Source organism: Saccopteryx bilineata, chromosome 2, assembly GCF_036850765.1.
Source record: "Saccopteryx bilineata isolate mSacBil1 chromosome 2, mSacBil1_pri_phased_curated, whole genome shotgun sequence".
In the NCBI taxonomy this organism is placed as follows: domain Eukaryota; kingdom Metazoa; phylum Chordata; class Mammalia; order Chiroptera; family Emballonuridae; genus Saccopteryx; species Saccopteryx bilineata.
This window is the reverse complement of record NC_089491.1, coordinates 247,161,391-247,179,022: the sequence shown is the minus strand read 5'-3', so window position 1 is coordinate 247,179,022 and position 17,632 is coordinate 247,161,391. Positions and strand designations below refer to the sequence as shown.

At 52.1% G+C, this 17,632-nt stretch overlaps 1 protein-coding gene across 1 annotated transcript in view; it reads left to right on the top strand.

The window, feature by feature from the left end:
* Positions 1–17,632, top strand: part of GRIK4 (glutamate ionotropic receptor kainate type subunit 4) — a 379,418-nt gene that overhangs the window by 306,690 nt on the left and 55,096 nt on the right. Inside the window, exons 11-12 of the mRNA XM_066259819.1 lie at positions 1,332–1,439; positions 8,397–8,600. Of these exons, the coding sequence (XP_066115916.1) occupies positions 1,332–1,439; positions 8,397–8,600 (312 nt within the window). The remainder of the gene's footprint in view (positions 1–1,331; positions 1,440–8,396; positions 8,601–17,632) is intronic.

Sequence of the window (17,632 nt, the reverse complement as noted above, 5' to 3'; positions counted from 1 at the left end):
TGAGACCCCTGCTCTAGACTGTGACGTCAGGGAGATGGTTTCTGATCCCTAATCCAATGACTCCTTGGAGATGGGGGACCAAGGGTGAGACATGTCTTTACTGATGTTGAAGCTTTCACAAGAGGAGCTCAGAGCCCAGCTCTGGTGACTACTGCCACGTGGCATCCATGGAACGTGCACGATTTTCCAGGAAAGTGGCTGTTAGTGGTCAGATGCGTGGTGGTCAGATGCGTGCGTTTTCATTGGGTTTCCAGTCAGCTGTCGACTGTCTCTCCTGGTTGCCCCTCCCCAACACTCACTGGCAGAAATGATTGGCCAGGGGCTCCAGCTAGTAGAAATATATTGGTCACACACATACACTACACGCTCATAAAAGGTGTTCCGCTGGGAAAACACACCATCTAAACACCTAATGCTGTTGAGTTTAGGTCTCGGTGACTTTCTAGAGCGGAGAAGAAATTGTGGGTTTCTCTTCCTTTGAAGTTAAGACAATGGGGAAGGGAAAAGAAAATAGCATTTGTTGAGTGTCTGGTTAAATAGTATACGTTCTCACTTCCACCCAGTGATGTTTCTCTCATTAACTCAAAGATGTTCAGTAACTTTTCTGAGGTGACACAGTTGAGATCCATGATCCTGATCTGGCTGGATGGCATGACGTCAAGGTGGCGCATCCATGATCTCAGGTGGCTCTGACAGGAAGACAGGGCAAACATTGCCATCTGTGTTTACAGACAGAGACTGAGACTCGGAGAGATTTAAGTAGCTTGCCTAAGTTCTCACAGCTAGCGAGCGAACCAACCAGGACGAGAGCACGAGTCTTCCCTCTTCAGCTTCACCCATTCATGGACCCATTCAGAGAGCATTTATTAAAGGCCTCGTATATGCCGGTTCTCTGCAGTACACTGTTCTGCTTCTTACTTAGATGATCAGGTGAAGCAAAGGGGCTTTGTAGCTCATTCCTGCCTCAGTGCAATGTGAGTCCACATGTTCCGTTCCCTCACGTGAGAGAACCTCCCTGAGCTCCATTGCATTCCTGATTTATTTTTTCATTTTCTTCTTCCGCCTCTCCTATCTTGATCCCTTTCTTCCTGTGCATTCACAGGTCTCACCCTTCTCTGACCACCCCCACCCCACCCCACGTTACAGCACCCCATTCAGCCCCTATTGCTCCGTGGGTCATATCTCTCCCTGCTTCTAGGGCTTACATGCAGCCCAAGGACTGGCCTCGCAGCTCCTTCCACCCCTGCAGACCCGCGGAAGCTCAGCAACCCCGCTCCCCAGCCTCCTCCTTTCCCCATTTCTTCCCGGTCCTTTCTCCTTGGTCTCCTCAGATTGGCCAGTGGCATGTGGCGGACGGCCTCAGCATGGACAGCCGCCTCTACGCCTCCAACATATCCAACAGTCTCTTCAACACCACCCTGGTCGTCACCACCATCCTGGTAAGCAGGGTGCCCCCCAGGCCTCCCAGCTGCAGCCCCGTCCCCGTCCCCACCCACCCCCCGCCCCAGGGTGCCTCCACCAACTCCAGGCTACTCATAGGCTTGCTTCCCAGTGGACGGAGAATGGGAGCTCTAATCACAGCACCAGGACCAACTGACAAGGCAGTGTAATTAAACTCAAGTTGCCGCTTCATATGGAAATGGTATTTGATGAGCTCCAAAGCAGCTGGGGAAGAGAGATGGGGTGGACGGACACCACCATTTGTGGAAGCCTCTTCCAGGCTGTTGGGGAAGCTGTGCATGGCCGAGGGAAGGGGACCTTGTGACACAGGTGGGAGAAGTCCACCAGGATGGCCCCCTTCTCTTTCATAACGGCCTGCCGTGCTTGGCGCCTGTGGTGTACAAAATGCCTCCCTCCCTGCAGTGGACACCCAAATTTCAGTGAATTTTCATGGCCTATTTCTTCATTTTCAGCTGGTGAAGAAAGAATTCTCGATTGTTAGGTCCAGGGACTGCCTTTTCTATCTGATTCCGTTTTCTTCAATAATTGGCAAGCCCTTCTCCCTACATGCCAGCCATTGTGCTCACCCAGAGACGCAGAGATGAGTAAGACTCGGTCTCTGCTGTCAAAGAGATGATAATTGAGTAGATGGTATCAGCCAGGTTCATTCACAGCCAAGGTATTCTTTTTCTCCCCCTACTCCGCCCCGAATACCTCCTGTTTTCACTATCTGTGTGTATTAAGCAATAATTATTTTGTTCCTCTCCCCTGCCCACCCCTTTAACTAATCAAAAGCATGTTTCCCTGCCAGGTTCGGCATCTTAGCAGCAACAGATAACCAGTGTTGCTACACTTGATATAATTCCAGCCCAAAGCAGGGACTTGATATATTAGTTAATCTGCTCAGGCTTATTATCATTGCTAAATGTGCAAGGTCTGCAAATGCGCCTGTCTCTTTTAGGCTTTTTGAGATTATAGAAAGAGCTCAGGGACCTCCATCATTACCTTCATGAACTCCCGGGGCCCAGATGCTGGACCGGAAATACTGATGTATCATAAACAAGTGGGAGAAAAGCCAGGAAGGAGGTGCACACCTAGCGCCTGGGGAATGAAAGAGAGAGGGGTTCCACCCCATTGGGGAGGTCGGTGGAGCCCTCAGAGAAGGAGGGACATGGGGGGTGAGCTCCAGAGGACAGGGAGGGATGGAGAGGGAGAATGGGGACAAGGAGAGTGTCGGGAGATGCTGACAAGTGCAGGTTTTCCCCAGGAATAAGCACTGGTAGAGGGGGGGAGCTGTGAGGCCCGAGAAGTGGGTGGGGTCCGTAGTGCTGAAGCACACGAATGCCAGGCTCGGCAGCTTTCCCTTTACTTGGTAGGAGAGGGGACACTGACTATTTTCATTCATTCATTGAACGGATATTCACGGGCACTATGGTTTGCTGGGCAGTGTCCTAGGTGCTCAGGAATATTCGGAACCTGGGAAAGGGAGTTGGGGGACTGAGAGGACAAGCGGTATAAACACCCAGGTGGTCAGAGCCTCGCTGAGGAGGGGAGACCTGGGCAGAGACCTGACAGGGGTGACGCGAGAGCCAAGTGGCTATCTGGGAAGGGTTATTCTGGGTAGGGAGGACAGTGGGAGCAGAGGGCACAGAGAACAGTTCCAGTCCCAGTTACTCCATCCAGTCCCAGCTGTAGCTGATCTGAACCAATGTGAAGAGCTTAGATGTGTTTAAAGGGTGGGGGTGTCAGCAGTCCCACTGAGATCTGGAGAGCCGGGCTGAGCTGCGCAAGAGTGAGCTGCAACCCTGGCCCCAGGGGAGGGTAGCACCCCCCCTGACTCCTCTACCTCTGATGTGCTTCTCGACTCTGTCTCCTGCTAGCTGTCCTCCAAGTCCGTGCTCTGACTTACACCCACCAGACTCTCCCCTGAGCTACAGCATTGACTCCTCATAACCTCCCTTCTCACTTGCTCAGTCTGTCCCCAGAGGCGGATTATGGGCCCACAAAACCCCAACTTTACACTTTTTTCTAATGACACCAAGTTTAAGGGGCCTGGTGCACCCGCCATTAAATCCACCTCTCTTTGTCCTCTGGAATCTTGTCAGCATGTCCATTCCGAAATCAGAATTGTCCCATCATTTTCTTACTTACAATTCTTTAGTGCTGCCCAGGGCCCACCGCCCCCAAACTTGGGATAGAAACCCTTTGTAATTAGGCCAGCCTGCTGTTCCTGCTTCCTCTCCAGTCCCTTAGGGTCTAGCGGAACTGTCCAACATTTCCTCACTCTATCATGCTGTTCCCTGCCTCTGCACAGGCTGTTCCCGCTGCCTGGAGTACCTTTCCCCCTAATTCCTCTTTCCAGCTGGATATGCCTGTTCATCTTTCAAAACTCTGCCTGCGCAGCCTTCCCTCACCTGATTCTGGTCTAGCACTGTGTACACACATCTGTGTGGAAGTTCTCCTATTGGGGGTTGTTTACAGCTCCATCTCTCCTTCTAGAACAAGACTTCCTCAAAGATAGAGGGTTCTGACACAAAGAAGAAGCTCCATGATTAGAATTTGAATGAGGGAATTTTTTGTTACAAGATAGGAGATGTCCCTAAAAGCCAAGGAGTGTTTGGGAGGAAGATGGAAACTTCCTGCCTCTCAGGGTCCAGAATTGCACCGTGCTCGGAGCTCTGAAACAGACCCACCGTGACACTGAGCCAGAGGGTTGTGTCTCTAGACTGGAAAAGACTATCTGACATGTGTGTGTATGAATGCATGCACACACATGCATGCATGGCTACTCACATATGCACATGTATGTTCGTAAGGGGTGAAGTCAGGACACTTTTGTATCGGGTGACATTTCATAACATGGTAAGTACATTGAAACAAAATCTTTATTAGTGCATGTGTGTCTAAGATGGTTGACACAAGTCAATAACTCTTAACAAGAATGATTACCTGAATGCAGTCCCTGGTGACCATTTATAGTTTATTCTTGGCAAAAGGTAATCCTGGATGATTTATCCGTGAAAACCCAGCACATGTCCCTGTTGACTTCCACTCTTGTCAGGGTACACTTGGGACATGTGAATCATTTGCTGGCTAATACCAGCAAACACACAGGGATTAGCCACAGCTCCCATGCCTACATCACACCCGAGTTAGACGTTTCGCTTGCATGAACGCTTTTCATTCTCCCAACAGCCCCGCCAGGGTGGGCGGGGCGCCTGCTCCACACCAGCACTTGACCTTCACGTCCCAGCGTGCCCGTGAGCCCCACTCTTTCTGACATTTTGTGTCTTTCCCACACATTTCCTTCCTCCAAGATTGGCCTTTTGTATATTTACTTTCAATATGTCAGTGAATTTTAAATTAACTTGAGAAGAGAGTGTAATTGGGGAGAATAATTTTGTGGCAGTCCCTGGATAACAAAAGATACTGTGCCAGGGATGGAGAAACCCAGCCAAGCCCCGTCCGGAAGGCCATGGCAGTGCTATTCACTCACACGGTCCATGAGAGCTTAACTCTGGCATCAGGCGGGCACAGACAGGGACACTGGAGGACTGTTATGTGGGGCCCTGGCGGTGAGTGCAGGGCTCCTTAGAAGTGACTTGGCATCAGAGGCAGAGGTGCGACCCTGGGAAGTTGGGGTATACGGAAGAGGCAGAGGGAGAGCAATTGGGGCAGAGAGAAGCCCTTGAGCTGAGGACAGCATGTGTGCAAGGCCAGGAGGCTGGCCCCGTGTCATTGACAAAACCGTGGACTCAATCATGAATCTTAATCTTTAACTTTGAGCTTCCTCTCTCTGATGCACAACCTTCTCCTCTCCCCTCTCCCACTTGGGCATGCTTTCCCTGTGCTCCCTTCTCCCTTCATGACCTCAGGTCTGTCTGGTGCCTCATCCCTCCCAACAACCCCTGTGTCCCATTCAGCTCGAGCTCAGTAAAGCATCCTTTCGGCACATTCTTCTCTTTCTCTTTATGGCTAAAACCGTCATAGTGCTCCGCCATCTCACTTGTGTCTGTGTTCAGGACCAGTCGCCCCTGCAGTCCTTGCTCCCTGTGGGCAGCCCCCTGACTCCCCTGAGCCTCAGCAGTCCCTGCTCCCTGCAGACAGCTCCCTGACTCCCCTGAGCCTCAGCAGTCCCTGCTCCCTGCAGGCAGCCCCCCAACTCCCCTGAGCCTCAGCAGTCCCTGCTCCCTGCAGACAGCTCCCTGACTCCCCTGAGCCTCAGCAGTCCCTGCTCCCTGCAGGCAGCCCCCCAACTCCCCTGAACCTCAGCAGTCCCTGCTCCCTGCAGACAGCTCCCTGACTCCCCTGAGCCTCAGCAGTCCCTGCTTCCTGCAGGCAGCCCCCCGACTCCCCTGAGCCTCAGCAGTCCCTGCTCCAGGCAGACAGCCCCCTGACTCCCCTGAGCCTCAGCAGTCCCTGCTCCAGGCAGGCAGCCCCCTGACTCCCCTGAGCCACAGCAGTCCCTGCTCCCTGCAGGCAGCCCTCTGACTCCCCTGAGCCTCAGCAGTCCCTGCTCCCTGCAGGCAGCCCCCTGACTCCCCTGAGCCTCAGCAGTCCCTGCTCCCTGCAGGCAGCCCCCTGACTCCCCTGAGCCTCAGCAGTCCCTGCTCCCTGCAGGCAGCCCCCTGACTCCCCTGAGCCTCAGCAGTCCCTGCTCCCTGCAGGCAGCCCCCTGACTCCCCTGAGCCTCAGCAGTCCCTGCTCCCTGCAGGCAGCCCCCTGACTCCCCTGAGCTTCAGCAGTCCCAGCTCCCTGCAGACAGCCCCCTGACTCCCCTGAGCTTCAGCAGTCCCAGCTCCCTGCAGACAGCCCCCTGACTCCCCTGAGCCTCAGCAGTCCCTGCTCCCTGCAGACAGCCCCCTGACTCCCCTGAGCCTCAGCAGTCCCTGCTCCCTGCAGGCAGCTCCCTGACTCCCCTGAGCCTCAGCAGCCCCTGGGCTTCGTTCCCCTCACTGCTTACCGCCCTGTAAGCACTTCTCCCAAACCTTTCCCCGAACCAAGACTTCAGTCCACTCGCTGCCTCCCACCTGACTCAGGGCTGGGGTGGCCCCCTCACTTCTCTGTACCCACATACAGGCTCCCCTCTTCCCCTCCACGCCCACTTCCCAGCCCCACGTCCACCTTGACCTGCCCCCTCCCACCAGACCCTGTGGCCTTGCTGCAGCAACTAGCACATCTCCCCTTCTTCTCTGGTCTCATCTTTTTGAAGGATTCCTCCCTTTCTACCTGCAAATATACTCTGGTCCCTCCTGTCCTAAGATGCGATTACCACCGCCTTATGGACACCCCACTGCCCTTTCAGCTGCCCACCAATTTAGGGAATCGCCAATCACAGGCTTGGTGGACTGTGGGCATCCTCCAAGGCTGCTGTTTGCAGAGTCGAGCTGAAGCTCCAGGAGAGACGTGACTTGTTGTGGTTGGTGGGAAGGTGGTCTGCCCACCTTCCTTTACCTCCTCCCTCTGAGGATGCTGCTCCACACCCTCTCGTGCACGTCCCACTCGCTCATACCCTAGTCCAGGCAGAGCTCTGCTGTCCCCACTGACGCTTTCCTGAAAAGTTGGCATGACTTTGGGGCCCTTTCAGAGCTCTGTTTCGTCTCTGTGGGAATGTCTGCCTTTTTGAGATGTTTCCTTCTCGACTTTCAGGACATCATTTTCCCAACTTCCAGGTTTTCTGGATGCTTCTGCTCTGTCTGCTTCTGTGGCTGCTCCACATTTTCCCTAAGATCAGGGTCTCCCCAAGGGCCTCGTTCTACCCCTCTCTGTCCTGCCTCGGTTCTCCCCTCTCAAGGGCCTCCCATATGTGGACCATCAGCCATTACCTCTGTATGGAAGCCTCCCCCTCTCTGCCCCCAGTCTCGTCCTAAATTCCACATTTTAAAGATTCTGTCAGATGTTCCTTCCTGGATAACCTGCCAGCACCTCATGTTCCAACATCCTTTTCTCTCCCAAACCACCCGTGGCAGTGATGACACCATTCTCCGTCATCTCTGCAGCTCCGAGGGCCTGAGGACCCCTACCCTGTGTGCCCCACACCTAAGCCTGACCCTGTCTGTGTCCTTCCAGCTCTTTGTAATCCAACCTGAGTCCAACTGTGCTTAGGATGCAGTGTCTCAGGTCAGGGGAGGGTCTGTTCTCATCCCCAGACATGCTGTCTGTTGCTACTTAATATTCTTTCCTCGCACCCTGAAGTCTTTAAAATGGTCCATGCTTCCCTACTATATGTATGTGTGATGTGTAGTCACCTCATCCCAGCACCCAAGGCCATACTAACCCTAATTCATCCTCCTGAACTTGTTCCCCTACCCCACCCTCCACACAACCCACGCTCCACCAAGTGGAGGCTCCATTGTCGCCTGAAGAGCCCGTGCTCGATCTCACTCAGGATGGGACCCCTGATCATCATGCCTATCCACTGCCCACGAGGCCCTCCATCCACCCCTCTCCCATCTGTGAGGGTTCTCTCGTCTCCCAGAGCCCCGCTTAGATTCCACCTGCTCCATGGAAACTTCCGGGGACATTTGACCAGAGAGACCCGTGCCTCTTCCCACTGCTCCTGGCCGGACGAGCCCGACCTAGGGTCTCAGTTATTTAGTGCATGTTCTTTCCTAGGCTGCTGTGTCGTCAGCACCCTTGTATCCCCCAAGTGCTCGGGGAGAGGTCTGTGTGGGAGAAACAAGGAAGGGTCGGAATGGGGGTGGGGCCAGATGATGACCTTGAACAAGGTAGAGGGGCTTCAGCTTGATCCTCTGTGCAGTAGGACCCTGATCTGCTCCTGGGATGAGAGGTGCCTTGCAGTAGGAAGAGGGGAGCTAACTGTTACCTCAAAGTCGCCCATTAAGCCACTTCTACTCCACTGTCTCCCCGACCTTGTGGGCCCCGGGTCCCCCATCCCCATGTGGCCAAGACAGCAGGGCTAAGATGAGAATGACAGCTGCCCAGTTTTGCTGCAGGAAAACCCATACCTAATGCTGAAGGGGAACCACCAGGAGATGGAGGGCAACGACCGCTACGAGGGCTTCTGTGTGGACATGCTCAAGGAGCTGGCGGAGATCCTCCGCTTCAACTACAAGATCCGCCTGGTGGGCGACGGTGTGTACGGCGTTCCCGAGGCCAACGGCACCTGGACCGGAATGGTCGGGGAGCTGATCACCAGGGTAAGGAAAGCGCAGGTGACTCACCTAGACTTGGAGGAGGGCGGGCTGGGGAGGGAGGCAGGAGGACATAATGTTGTGCTGTCTACGTATGAACCTTCCTTTTATTCAGTCACTTATTCATGCGTTTCTCAGTTATTTGTCTGTTCGTTGCACAAATCTTTACTGAGCTGTCACTGAGCCAGGCACTGGTGCTAATCATTCATTGGTCAGTATTTAACACCATGCTTCCCAGTCAGTCCAGCACCTGTCACAGGTAAGGGAGGCTCTGACCCATTAACATGAATTGGAGGGCTTGGCTTCTGATTTTGGATAATCCAGGTGCGGTTTGTTTGCTCTGGTGGTTTTGTTGCTCGTTAGCACCGTCTGGCAGGGCTGAGGCAGGCCCTGAGAAAGTACAGCATGTGAACACCAGGTGACTAGCATTGGAGAGGTGCTGTCTGGGGAGACATGGGTAAATAGCCAGGGAAAAGGTACAACTGTCCGAGGCGTGGGTCACAGTTACTGTTACTGTTACTCCTTGTATTATTTTCTGCCATCGTTAATGTGCTTTCACAGACCCAGGGCCAGGGTGCACTTGGACAGGCTGTAGACTTTCAGATTGAATGTGGATTAAAATTCAGGTGAGCATCACAGACTCTCAGTCATCTGTTAGGTTAGAGCAAGGATCTAGAGGCTCTTCCTGGGGGAAATCTCATTTTCTTGGTACACACTGTTAACATCTGTAAAATTTAATTAAGTCATTATTAATTCACGGCCCATATTTTCATAACTGAGTTTTTTATGGTCAGGATAAGTGATGGGTGCCCCCAGTGTGGAGAGCGCGGGTCTGGCTTCTTAGGGCGATCGTGAGCCATCCCCTTTCCCTCTCTGTGCTTTTCCAGGAGCAGAAGGGGCCCCTGCAGCTCTCCTGCAGCGTCCCAGCTAACATCAACATGCATCGTGCTTTACATACGTTATCTCTAATCCATTTTAAACATACCTTTCAGCTACTTGTTATCCCCACTTTAAAAATGAGCCATCTGGAGCTTGGAGAGTTTAAATGACTTGTTGAGCCCACAAAGTTAGTCTGAGACAAGGCTGGGATTTGAACCCATATCTGTCACTCCAGCACCCACGTTCTTCTCACACTACCTCAGCTGGACCTTGATGCCCCCAAGAAAGGTACACACACATGCAGGCCGTCGCATCCCTCCTTCTTCTCCTCCCTCACTTCCTATTTCCCTCCCTCCTCCCCTGATTTCTTTCCCTCTTTCTTTACTCCCTTCCCTTTATCTGTTGAATTAATATGATTTTAACCCTTTACCCATACCAAACTTGGAATATAAGATAAACATTTAAAATTCTAGTCTTTGAGGTTTAAGTATTATTTGGGGTAATAAATAAACCACCCTTCACAAAGCATTGTGGAAAGTGCTGTGCGGACTGGAGCGTGGAAAGGGAATTTAAGAGCCAGGAGGAGGAGAGTGCTTAGGAGACTGTCCAGTGGTGGCGACAGCATTTGCAATGAGCCAGCAGGGTAACTTACAACAAGGCCTGTTCAGACAACTGTGAACTGTCCATGGTCCTGGAGCCCAGAGCGAGCTCATTGGGGAGTGAGGTGTCGCTCCCAGCGAGAGGCGAGCCAGTGGAGGGCTGACCAGTCAAAGGAAGGTACAGATGGCCAAGGGTGGAGCCCTGGAAGCATCTTACAGGTCGGGGATAGGGTGTCAGGACTTCTGCAGGGTTGGAGGGGGGGCGTCTGCTGTTTCTGAGACTCGAGCCTGCCCTGCTGACAATACGTGCTTCAGCAGAGAAGAATGTGCTATTTTTTTCTGCAGTTTCAGACCTCTCCTGAAAGTCTTCCTGCTCAGAGCCCACTGTGGTGTGCAACCCAGGGGTGCAAGCCAAGAAAACTGACACACTGGGTGGGCCTTCTTCCCCCTCACTGATGTGCTCAATCACCTTGAGTCATTTTCTTCAGCCCCCTTCAACTGTCTGGTGACCGGTAGGTGACATCAGCAGACAGCCCCTTTCTGTGACATGGGCTGGCAAGGAGAGAAGAGGTGTCTGGGACTCAAGGACATGCAGATACATAATGAATGACAGGCAATCAGACAAGGATCTTACCATTCACCCTGGATCAGCTTTCAAGCCAGAATGAGGCTGCTTTGGTCTCATTGAATCTTGGCTATGTAATTAATTCAACTGGTCCATTTAACAAAGGTTTATTGAACACCCTCCATGATTCTAAATGTTGGAGGTCCAGCAGGGGACAAAATAAACACGGCCACTGCCTTTGTGAATCTTCCTGGTGAGAGACAGATACGAATGGGTGATCACATTAATGTATAATTTTAGTTTATGGTAAGTGCACGGGACACACAGTAGAAGGGACTCTGAGAGCATCGAGAGGGAGTAGGGTCCAGTCTTGATGGGAAAGTGGGCGGGGCAGGAAGGCTTTCCTCTCGAAATGATTTTTGAGCTGACTTCTGGAGAAAAGGAAGAGCATTCCAGCCAGAGGCTGTCCGATTGACCCTGGGCAGGAGCAGGTGACATTGGGCCCCACCACCTCCCCCAGGTTTGATGCTTTGCTATGTCTGCCAGGATGTTCTCCTAGGATTACAACAAGCCCAAGCCCTGGATCCCTCGTGTGTGACTCCTTCCCCAAGCTGCATGGGAACATTTCAGAGGCTGTGACAACAGAGCCTTGAGGTTACTGAATGTTTCCACTGGAACAGACTTCAGAGTCACTCACTGCCCCTAAATCCACCACTGACACAGATGAGGAAATAGACTCAGGGAGGTTAAGCGACCTGTCAGAGGTCACACAGCTAGTGTGTTTAGAGCCAGCATTTAAGTCCTGATCTGTCTGACTTCAGTACTCAGGGTCTGAGAGAACCAAAATCTTGATTTTAGATGGACCTACACTAAAGTTTCAGTTAGTCCACTTACTGCCTGTGTGTTCTTAGGAAATTTCTTTTATTCTTTTTATCTCTTCCCCAAGACTTCACTGTTCATCTGGAGCACTGAATTTTTGTAAGAATCTAAAATAACATACACACACACACACACACACACACTTATATACAGAGTGACAGCAGGAAGTATGACAGTTGTCTTAGGCTGAGATCCCTAAAAAACAGAGAAAAGACCTTATATGCTAACTAAAGGAGGGCTATTCCAAGACAACAGAAGTGAGGGGCGGGGAGGAGGCAGGCAGGGAGGGAGAGCCCATCTCGGGGAGCGGGTCACTGCGCCGGCCGGGGCTTTGCACCAAGCACAGCAGAGGGGCCCTATGCACTGTGCCCACACACAGCCCATCGTGGGGTGGAGGGAACTGGGCCTGCTGAGTTCCATCCCTTATTGGCTGAAACAGAGTTCACTCTGCAGGATGGTCTGGCCACCTTCAAAGAAGTCAGATCCCAAGGCAACAGTGACAGCACTGTCATATTGGCCACGTCAGGTGTGCCGGTCTGGTGAATGGTGCGACCCTGAGACCCCCCCTCCCTGCCTGCAGCCTTGCCTGCAGTTGGCAGAGCCTGTGTGCACCTGGTTCCCAACAGGTCCTGCATATCCTCACATCTGAGCAGCCTCAGGGAGCCTCAGGGCTGGCGGCTAAAGGCACTCAGAGCAGTGAGTGATGGAAAGCAACAGAAGGATTAGGAGGAGCAGACACTGTGAGCCAGGCTGGCCAAGAGGGTGGGACACCACAGTGACATGGCCCCAGCCAGCAACTCAGTGAGAGAACCTGCCAAGCCTTCCTCTTCTCATGTAGCCCTCTCAAAGCCGTTCCCTCCCCGGGGTTACTAGAACATGAGGTCCACAGGGCTGCCTCAGACTCAGGAAAAGATCTCAGGGCTTTGTCTCCCATCCTTAGAACCCATCACAGTGTTTTGCCACTGAAGACGCTGATGCGGGAACCTGGGGCTGGGGGACTGGGGCTAGAGTTCAGTGATGCTCAGAGCCACCTCCACAGCTTCAGACTGGGTACATCTCCAAACCCCGTGGGCATCTACATAGAAGCAGCCTGGGAGATCTGTCAGAAGGCTGGGATTTACTTCCACCTTCCCCATCATGTGCCAGCTGACTAAGGGGAATGAGAGGTCTGCAGAGGAAATGAGTAAGTCATCGGAAACCCTTCTAAGAGACTTGTCTTAATTTAAGCAGAAGAGACAGGCAGTAGGGAGTTGATGTGGGGAAGGGGTGGGAAGGAAAGCTATGAAAAGTGGCATCTTATTATCTTCTAAGAACATTCTGGTCCTGATTGCCCACCCCACGCGGCAGAGGTGAAGCACAGCCTGCAGGCTCAGCCATGTACCGGCTCCAGTCTGAGGTCAGGTGTGCTTTCAAGAGCTCCAGTTCAGCGTGCAGGATCTTAACCTCTGTCTTGTATCTCAAAACCCATTCTCGTTCCCACCCACTTTTAGTAATTCAGCTTCTGAGTGTACCCCAAGCTCAAGTCTCTGATGTAGCTAACCTCAGTCTTCATCCCCAGGAGCAAGGGTCCTACTCTTAAACCTGAAGCCAGCACCTTCCTCACCCTGCTGAGGTGAGGAGGCCCATATTGCCTGCCCCTGGATGCATTGATTCAACATAGAGTACGGCTTCAGATTGATACAGTTCTTGCCTTGGCCAGTGGCTTAGTGGATAGAGTGTTGGCTTGGTGTGTGGATATCCTGGGTTCAATTCCAGGTCAGGGCACACAGGAAAAGCAACTATCTGCTTCTCCCCTCTGTCCCCTTCCTCTTCTCTCCCTCTTCTCCTCCTGTAGTCAGTGATGCTAAAAATTGCTCAGTACTCAAGCATCGGTCCCAGACAGGTTAGCCAGGTGGATCCTAGTTGGGGCATATTCAGGAATCTGCCTCACTATCTTCCCTCCTCTCACCTAAAAAAATAAAACAAAACAAAACCGAATAGAGTTCTCCTCTCACTGAGCTCACGTTTTATATACACAGAACCTCCAAGTGTTGTGAGATTGAACCTTGGACAAGGGCAGATGGGGCCTAAACTTAGTCTTCACACTACTCACCAAGCACGAGCTCTGTCTGGTGTGAGGGTATATCCACCTGTAGACTTCCTTCCTACAAAGATGCCTTTAGTCTGCTGAGAGGATCAATTTTTGCAATTCATATAATGGCCTCAACGACACTTTGAATGAGGCCCAGTGTATAAAAATAATGAGAATATAACATGTAATATATGCAAAATAGAATCATTTGCAAAAGTTTATGGGAATACAGAGAAGAAAAGGAATAGTTCAGCTCCAGGGAGGCAGGCACGGTTTTACAGCAAAGCTAATGGTGCTAATAACTATTGTTGGTTGAGTGTCTACTACCTGCCAGGTGTTTATCATGCATTATGTCTTCCCCAGCCACAATCTAACGAGATAAATGTTGTTATTCACATTTTATAATGAGGAAGCTGAGGCTAACTTCAGCCTAACAGAGAGGCTGACCTAGGGTCATTCAACTAACCAGTGATTGATCTGAAGTTCAAAGCTGAGCTTGTTTGACATCAAAATCGTTCTAATACAGTGCGATGCCTCTCAGTTGAACTTTGATGGACAAGCATGAATTTGATAAGCCCCAAGGGAGAAAGAGTTACAGGCAGAGAGATCTGGGTGGGCAAAGGCAGGGTCTGGAATATATGGCCGGTTTAAGGGACATGCAGAGTGCAGTGTGGCCCCGTCACAGGCGGCAGAAGGCAAGTCCACAGCTTGAGGCAGTGCTGGAACGGCAATTATAGGCCAGGTTGTGGAGGTCATTGTGATGAGTTTGGGCTGTCTTTTAGAGAGAGTAGGGAGTTGCTGGAGTTCTTAAGCAAGGGAATATGATTCAATCTTTGGTATAGAAACAGTCTCCAGGTCAGAAACAGTTTCCAAAGGGTGGTCCTCAGACCCACAGCAGCAGCGTCCCCTGAGACTCATCTTGAAATGTGCATTCTGAGGCCCCATCGGGATCTACTGACTCAGACACTCTGAGCGGGGCCTGGCAATGTGCATTTAGCAGGTCCTCCAGGTGATTCTGCTGCCTGTTTAAATTTGAGAGCCACTGGTGCCCATGCAATTTAACGGGTGGGTGGAGTGGGGAGGAACCAGAAGCAGCCAGACCAACGCAGGGACTGTTGGATGATGAAAACTTGAATGATGCCGGCAGCAGCATAAAGGTTCGAGTGGCAGTAATGGATTAAATGGGCATTGACTTCATGGATGGGGCTTGGTTTTTAACTGGGGAGGGGCAGGACAGGGAGGGAAAGGAAGGGATCTGGGCCACTCCTGGTCTCGGTCTTGGTGACAGGTTTCTGGTAAACTCGTGACCCGAGAAGCAGTATGTGGCAAAGAGTAGCTGTAGACGGCAGATAGGACGTGGGTCTGAGGCCTGGCAGGACTCTGAGGTGGAGAGAAGGTCAGGCCCTTCCCTCTCCCAGGCTTCCCTGGCTTCATTCCTCCTTGCCACATCCTATCTAGAGTGTACAGAAGCCTAACTGATCAGTGCGGAACTGAAGCACACGTGCCCAGCTGTGCCCCCACCGTGGGGAGGTCCAGCGGCATTCTACAGGTTACGGACAGTGCCGGCGGTCTGATGCGCTGCCCCAACCCCATCTCTTCTCGCCCTCTCAGGGCAAGGGGACACAAGGAACAGAAGGTGATCCAGAGGGAGGGGTCTCTGGAGAAGGAAGCACCTCTGTTAGGTGGCAGGTTGGTGGCACTGGTGACAAGTCCGTTTGTTGTCCTCTTGGGCTTAGAGAAATATACCCTGAATTAGGAGTCAGGGTTGGTCCCTGAACATTAAATTAATAGCTGAATTTTCCTGGAATACCGTTTGCTCACTTGTGAAGTGAGCATAACCATGGTCCGCATGCTCTACCCGGCATCTGCCCCAGTTTTGCCAACGTCCCTGCAATCTGAAGAACTAATCCAGAGCTCACAAGGCCTTGCGTCTCCCATCTCTTGGAAGACACCCCCCACCCGCTCTCTGCTGTACCCCTACTGGCCTCCTCTTGGTTTCTTCAACACAGCTACTCGGTTCCAGCCTGTGGCTGTGACATTGGCTCTTCCTCCTGTCAAAACCTGTTTCCGGCCCTGGCCGGTTGGCTCAGCGGTAGAGCGTCAGCCTGGCGTGCGGGGGACCCGGGTTCAATTCCCAGCCAGGGCACACAGGAGAGGCGCCCATTTGCTTCTCCACCCCCCCTCCTTCCTCTCTGTCTCTCTCTTCCCCTCCCGCAGCCAAGGCTCCATTGGAGCAAAGATGGCCCGGGCGCTGGGGATGGCTCCTTGGCCTCTGCCCCAGGCGCTAGAGTGGCTCTGGTCGCAGCAGAGCGATGCCCCGGAGGGGAAGAGCATCGCCCCCTGGTGGGCAGAGCGTGCCGGGTGGATCCTGGTCGGGCGCATGCGGGAGTCTGTCTGACTGTCTCTCCCTGTTTCCAGCTTCAGAAAAAAACAAACAAACAAACAAAAAAACCTGTTTCCCCAAGTCTCCCATCTAGTATTTCCTTCTCATCATCTACATCTAGGCCAGGTGTCACCTCTTCTGAGAGGAATTTTTTCTTTGCCACCCTAAGAGACCCCATCTCTCCTAGTCACTCTCTACCATATTTCTTTGTTGTATTGTCTTCAATGAAATTATCACCACCTATAATCATTTTGCTTATCATGGGACTGTTTGTCTATTGCTTATCTCCCTTCATGACAATGTAAATTCTTAGATTAGGAGCTATATCTGTCTTGTCTATTCCTATGCTGGTAGCATCTAGAACAGTCCTAGCATACAAAAGTACTAACTATGGGATGGATGGATGGATGGATGGATGGATGGATGGATGCTGTAAAGGCACATGTAAAAAAATTACTGACCATGACCCCAAGGAACTTAGATCCTGGACAGAAGAGCCTGGTGCTGAGATTAGTTGTAGGTTTTCAGACGATCCCTTTGATGGGTATGAGAGAGAGCACACCAGTGGCCCAGATGTCCTGGTGCATTTAGCAGGTTGGGGCTGCATGAAGTGATGTTTTCTCTGGGGCTGCCCCTCTCCTGCAGCCCTGGGGCTGCACCTGCTTTCTGCATACCCTGCCTTCCCTTCCTGGGCTCCGCCTTCCCCAGCAACCCACAGCTGGGCCTTCAGCTCAGCTCACTGTGTACTCAGCCACCCCACATCCCATACCAGTGTTGTCTTGAGATAGAATTTAAGCAATTTCACCCTTTTTCCCTGTCCCCATGGGTTGGAAATGTCTGACACCCCAGTCTTCTGATTTGTTCCCAAGCCACAGCTGTACCTCTCTTCAGTCTTTCAGCTAGTTGACCTTACTGCTTAGCCCCCCACACACACATTTATTCTTCGGCCGCCTTTGGAATAAACCTTCTCCCATGGTGCTTGCTGGCATTATTGTCTTGAGTATGTTGGTAGTGGGGAGGGGTGAAAGCAGCCTGAATCTCATGGAGCAGGTACCCAGATCACCTATCTGGACTCTGAGTCACCTTACCTGAGACTCTGCTGTACTCTGCACAACCGCTATGACTCCCTATGCTGACCAAATTTTGCCTGTCTTGGCTATAGATCACGTTTTTTGTATTTTTTTGGAGTGAGAAGCAGGGAGGCAGAGAGACAGACTCCCACATTTGCCCCACCGGGATCCACCCAGCATGCCAACCAGGGGGTGATGTTCTGCCCGTCTGGGGCATTGCTCCATTGCAACTGGAGCCTTGTAGTACCTGAGGTGGAGGTCATGGAGCCATCCTCAGCACTTGGGCGAACTTTGCTCCAGTGGAGCCTTGGCTGCATGAGGGGAAGAGAGAGATATAGAGAAAGGAGAGGGGGAGGGGTGGAGAAGCAGATGGACGCTTCTCCTGTGTGCCCTGTCTGAGAATCGAACCCTGGACTTGCACACACCAGGCCGATGCTCTACCACTGAACCAGCTGGCCAGGGCCTATAAATCACTTTAGAGATAGCAATGGGCACTATTTGTTGAGCATTTACTATGTGCCAGATACAGTACTAAAAACTGCATTGCAAATATTATCTCATTTAATCTTTAAAGAACCTTACAAGAGAAAGT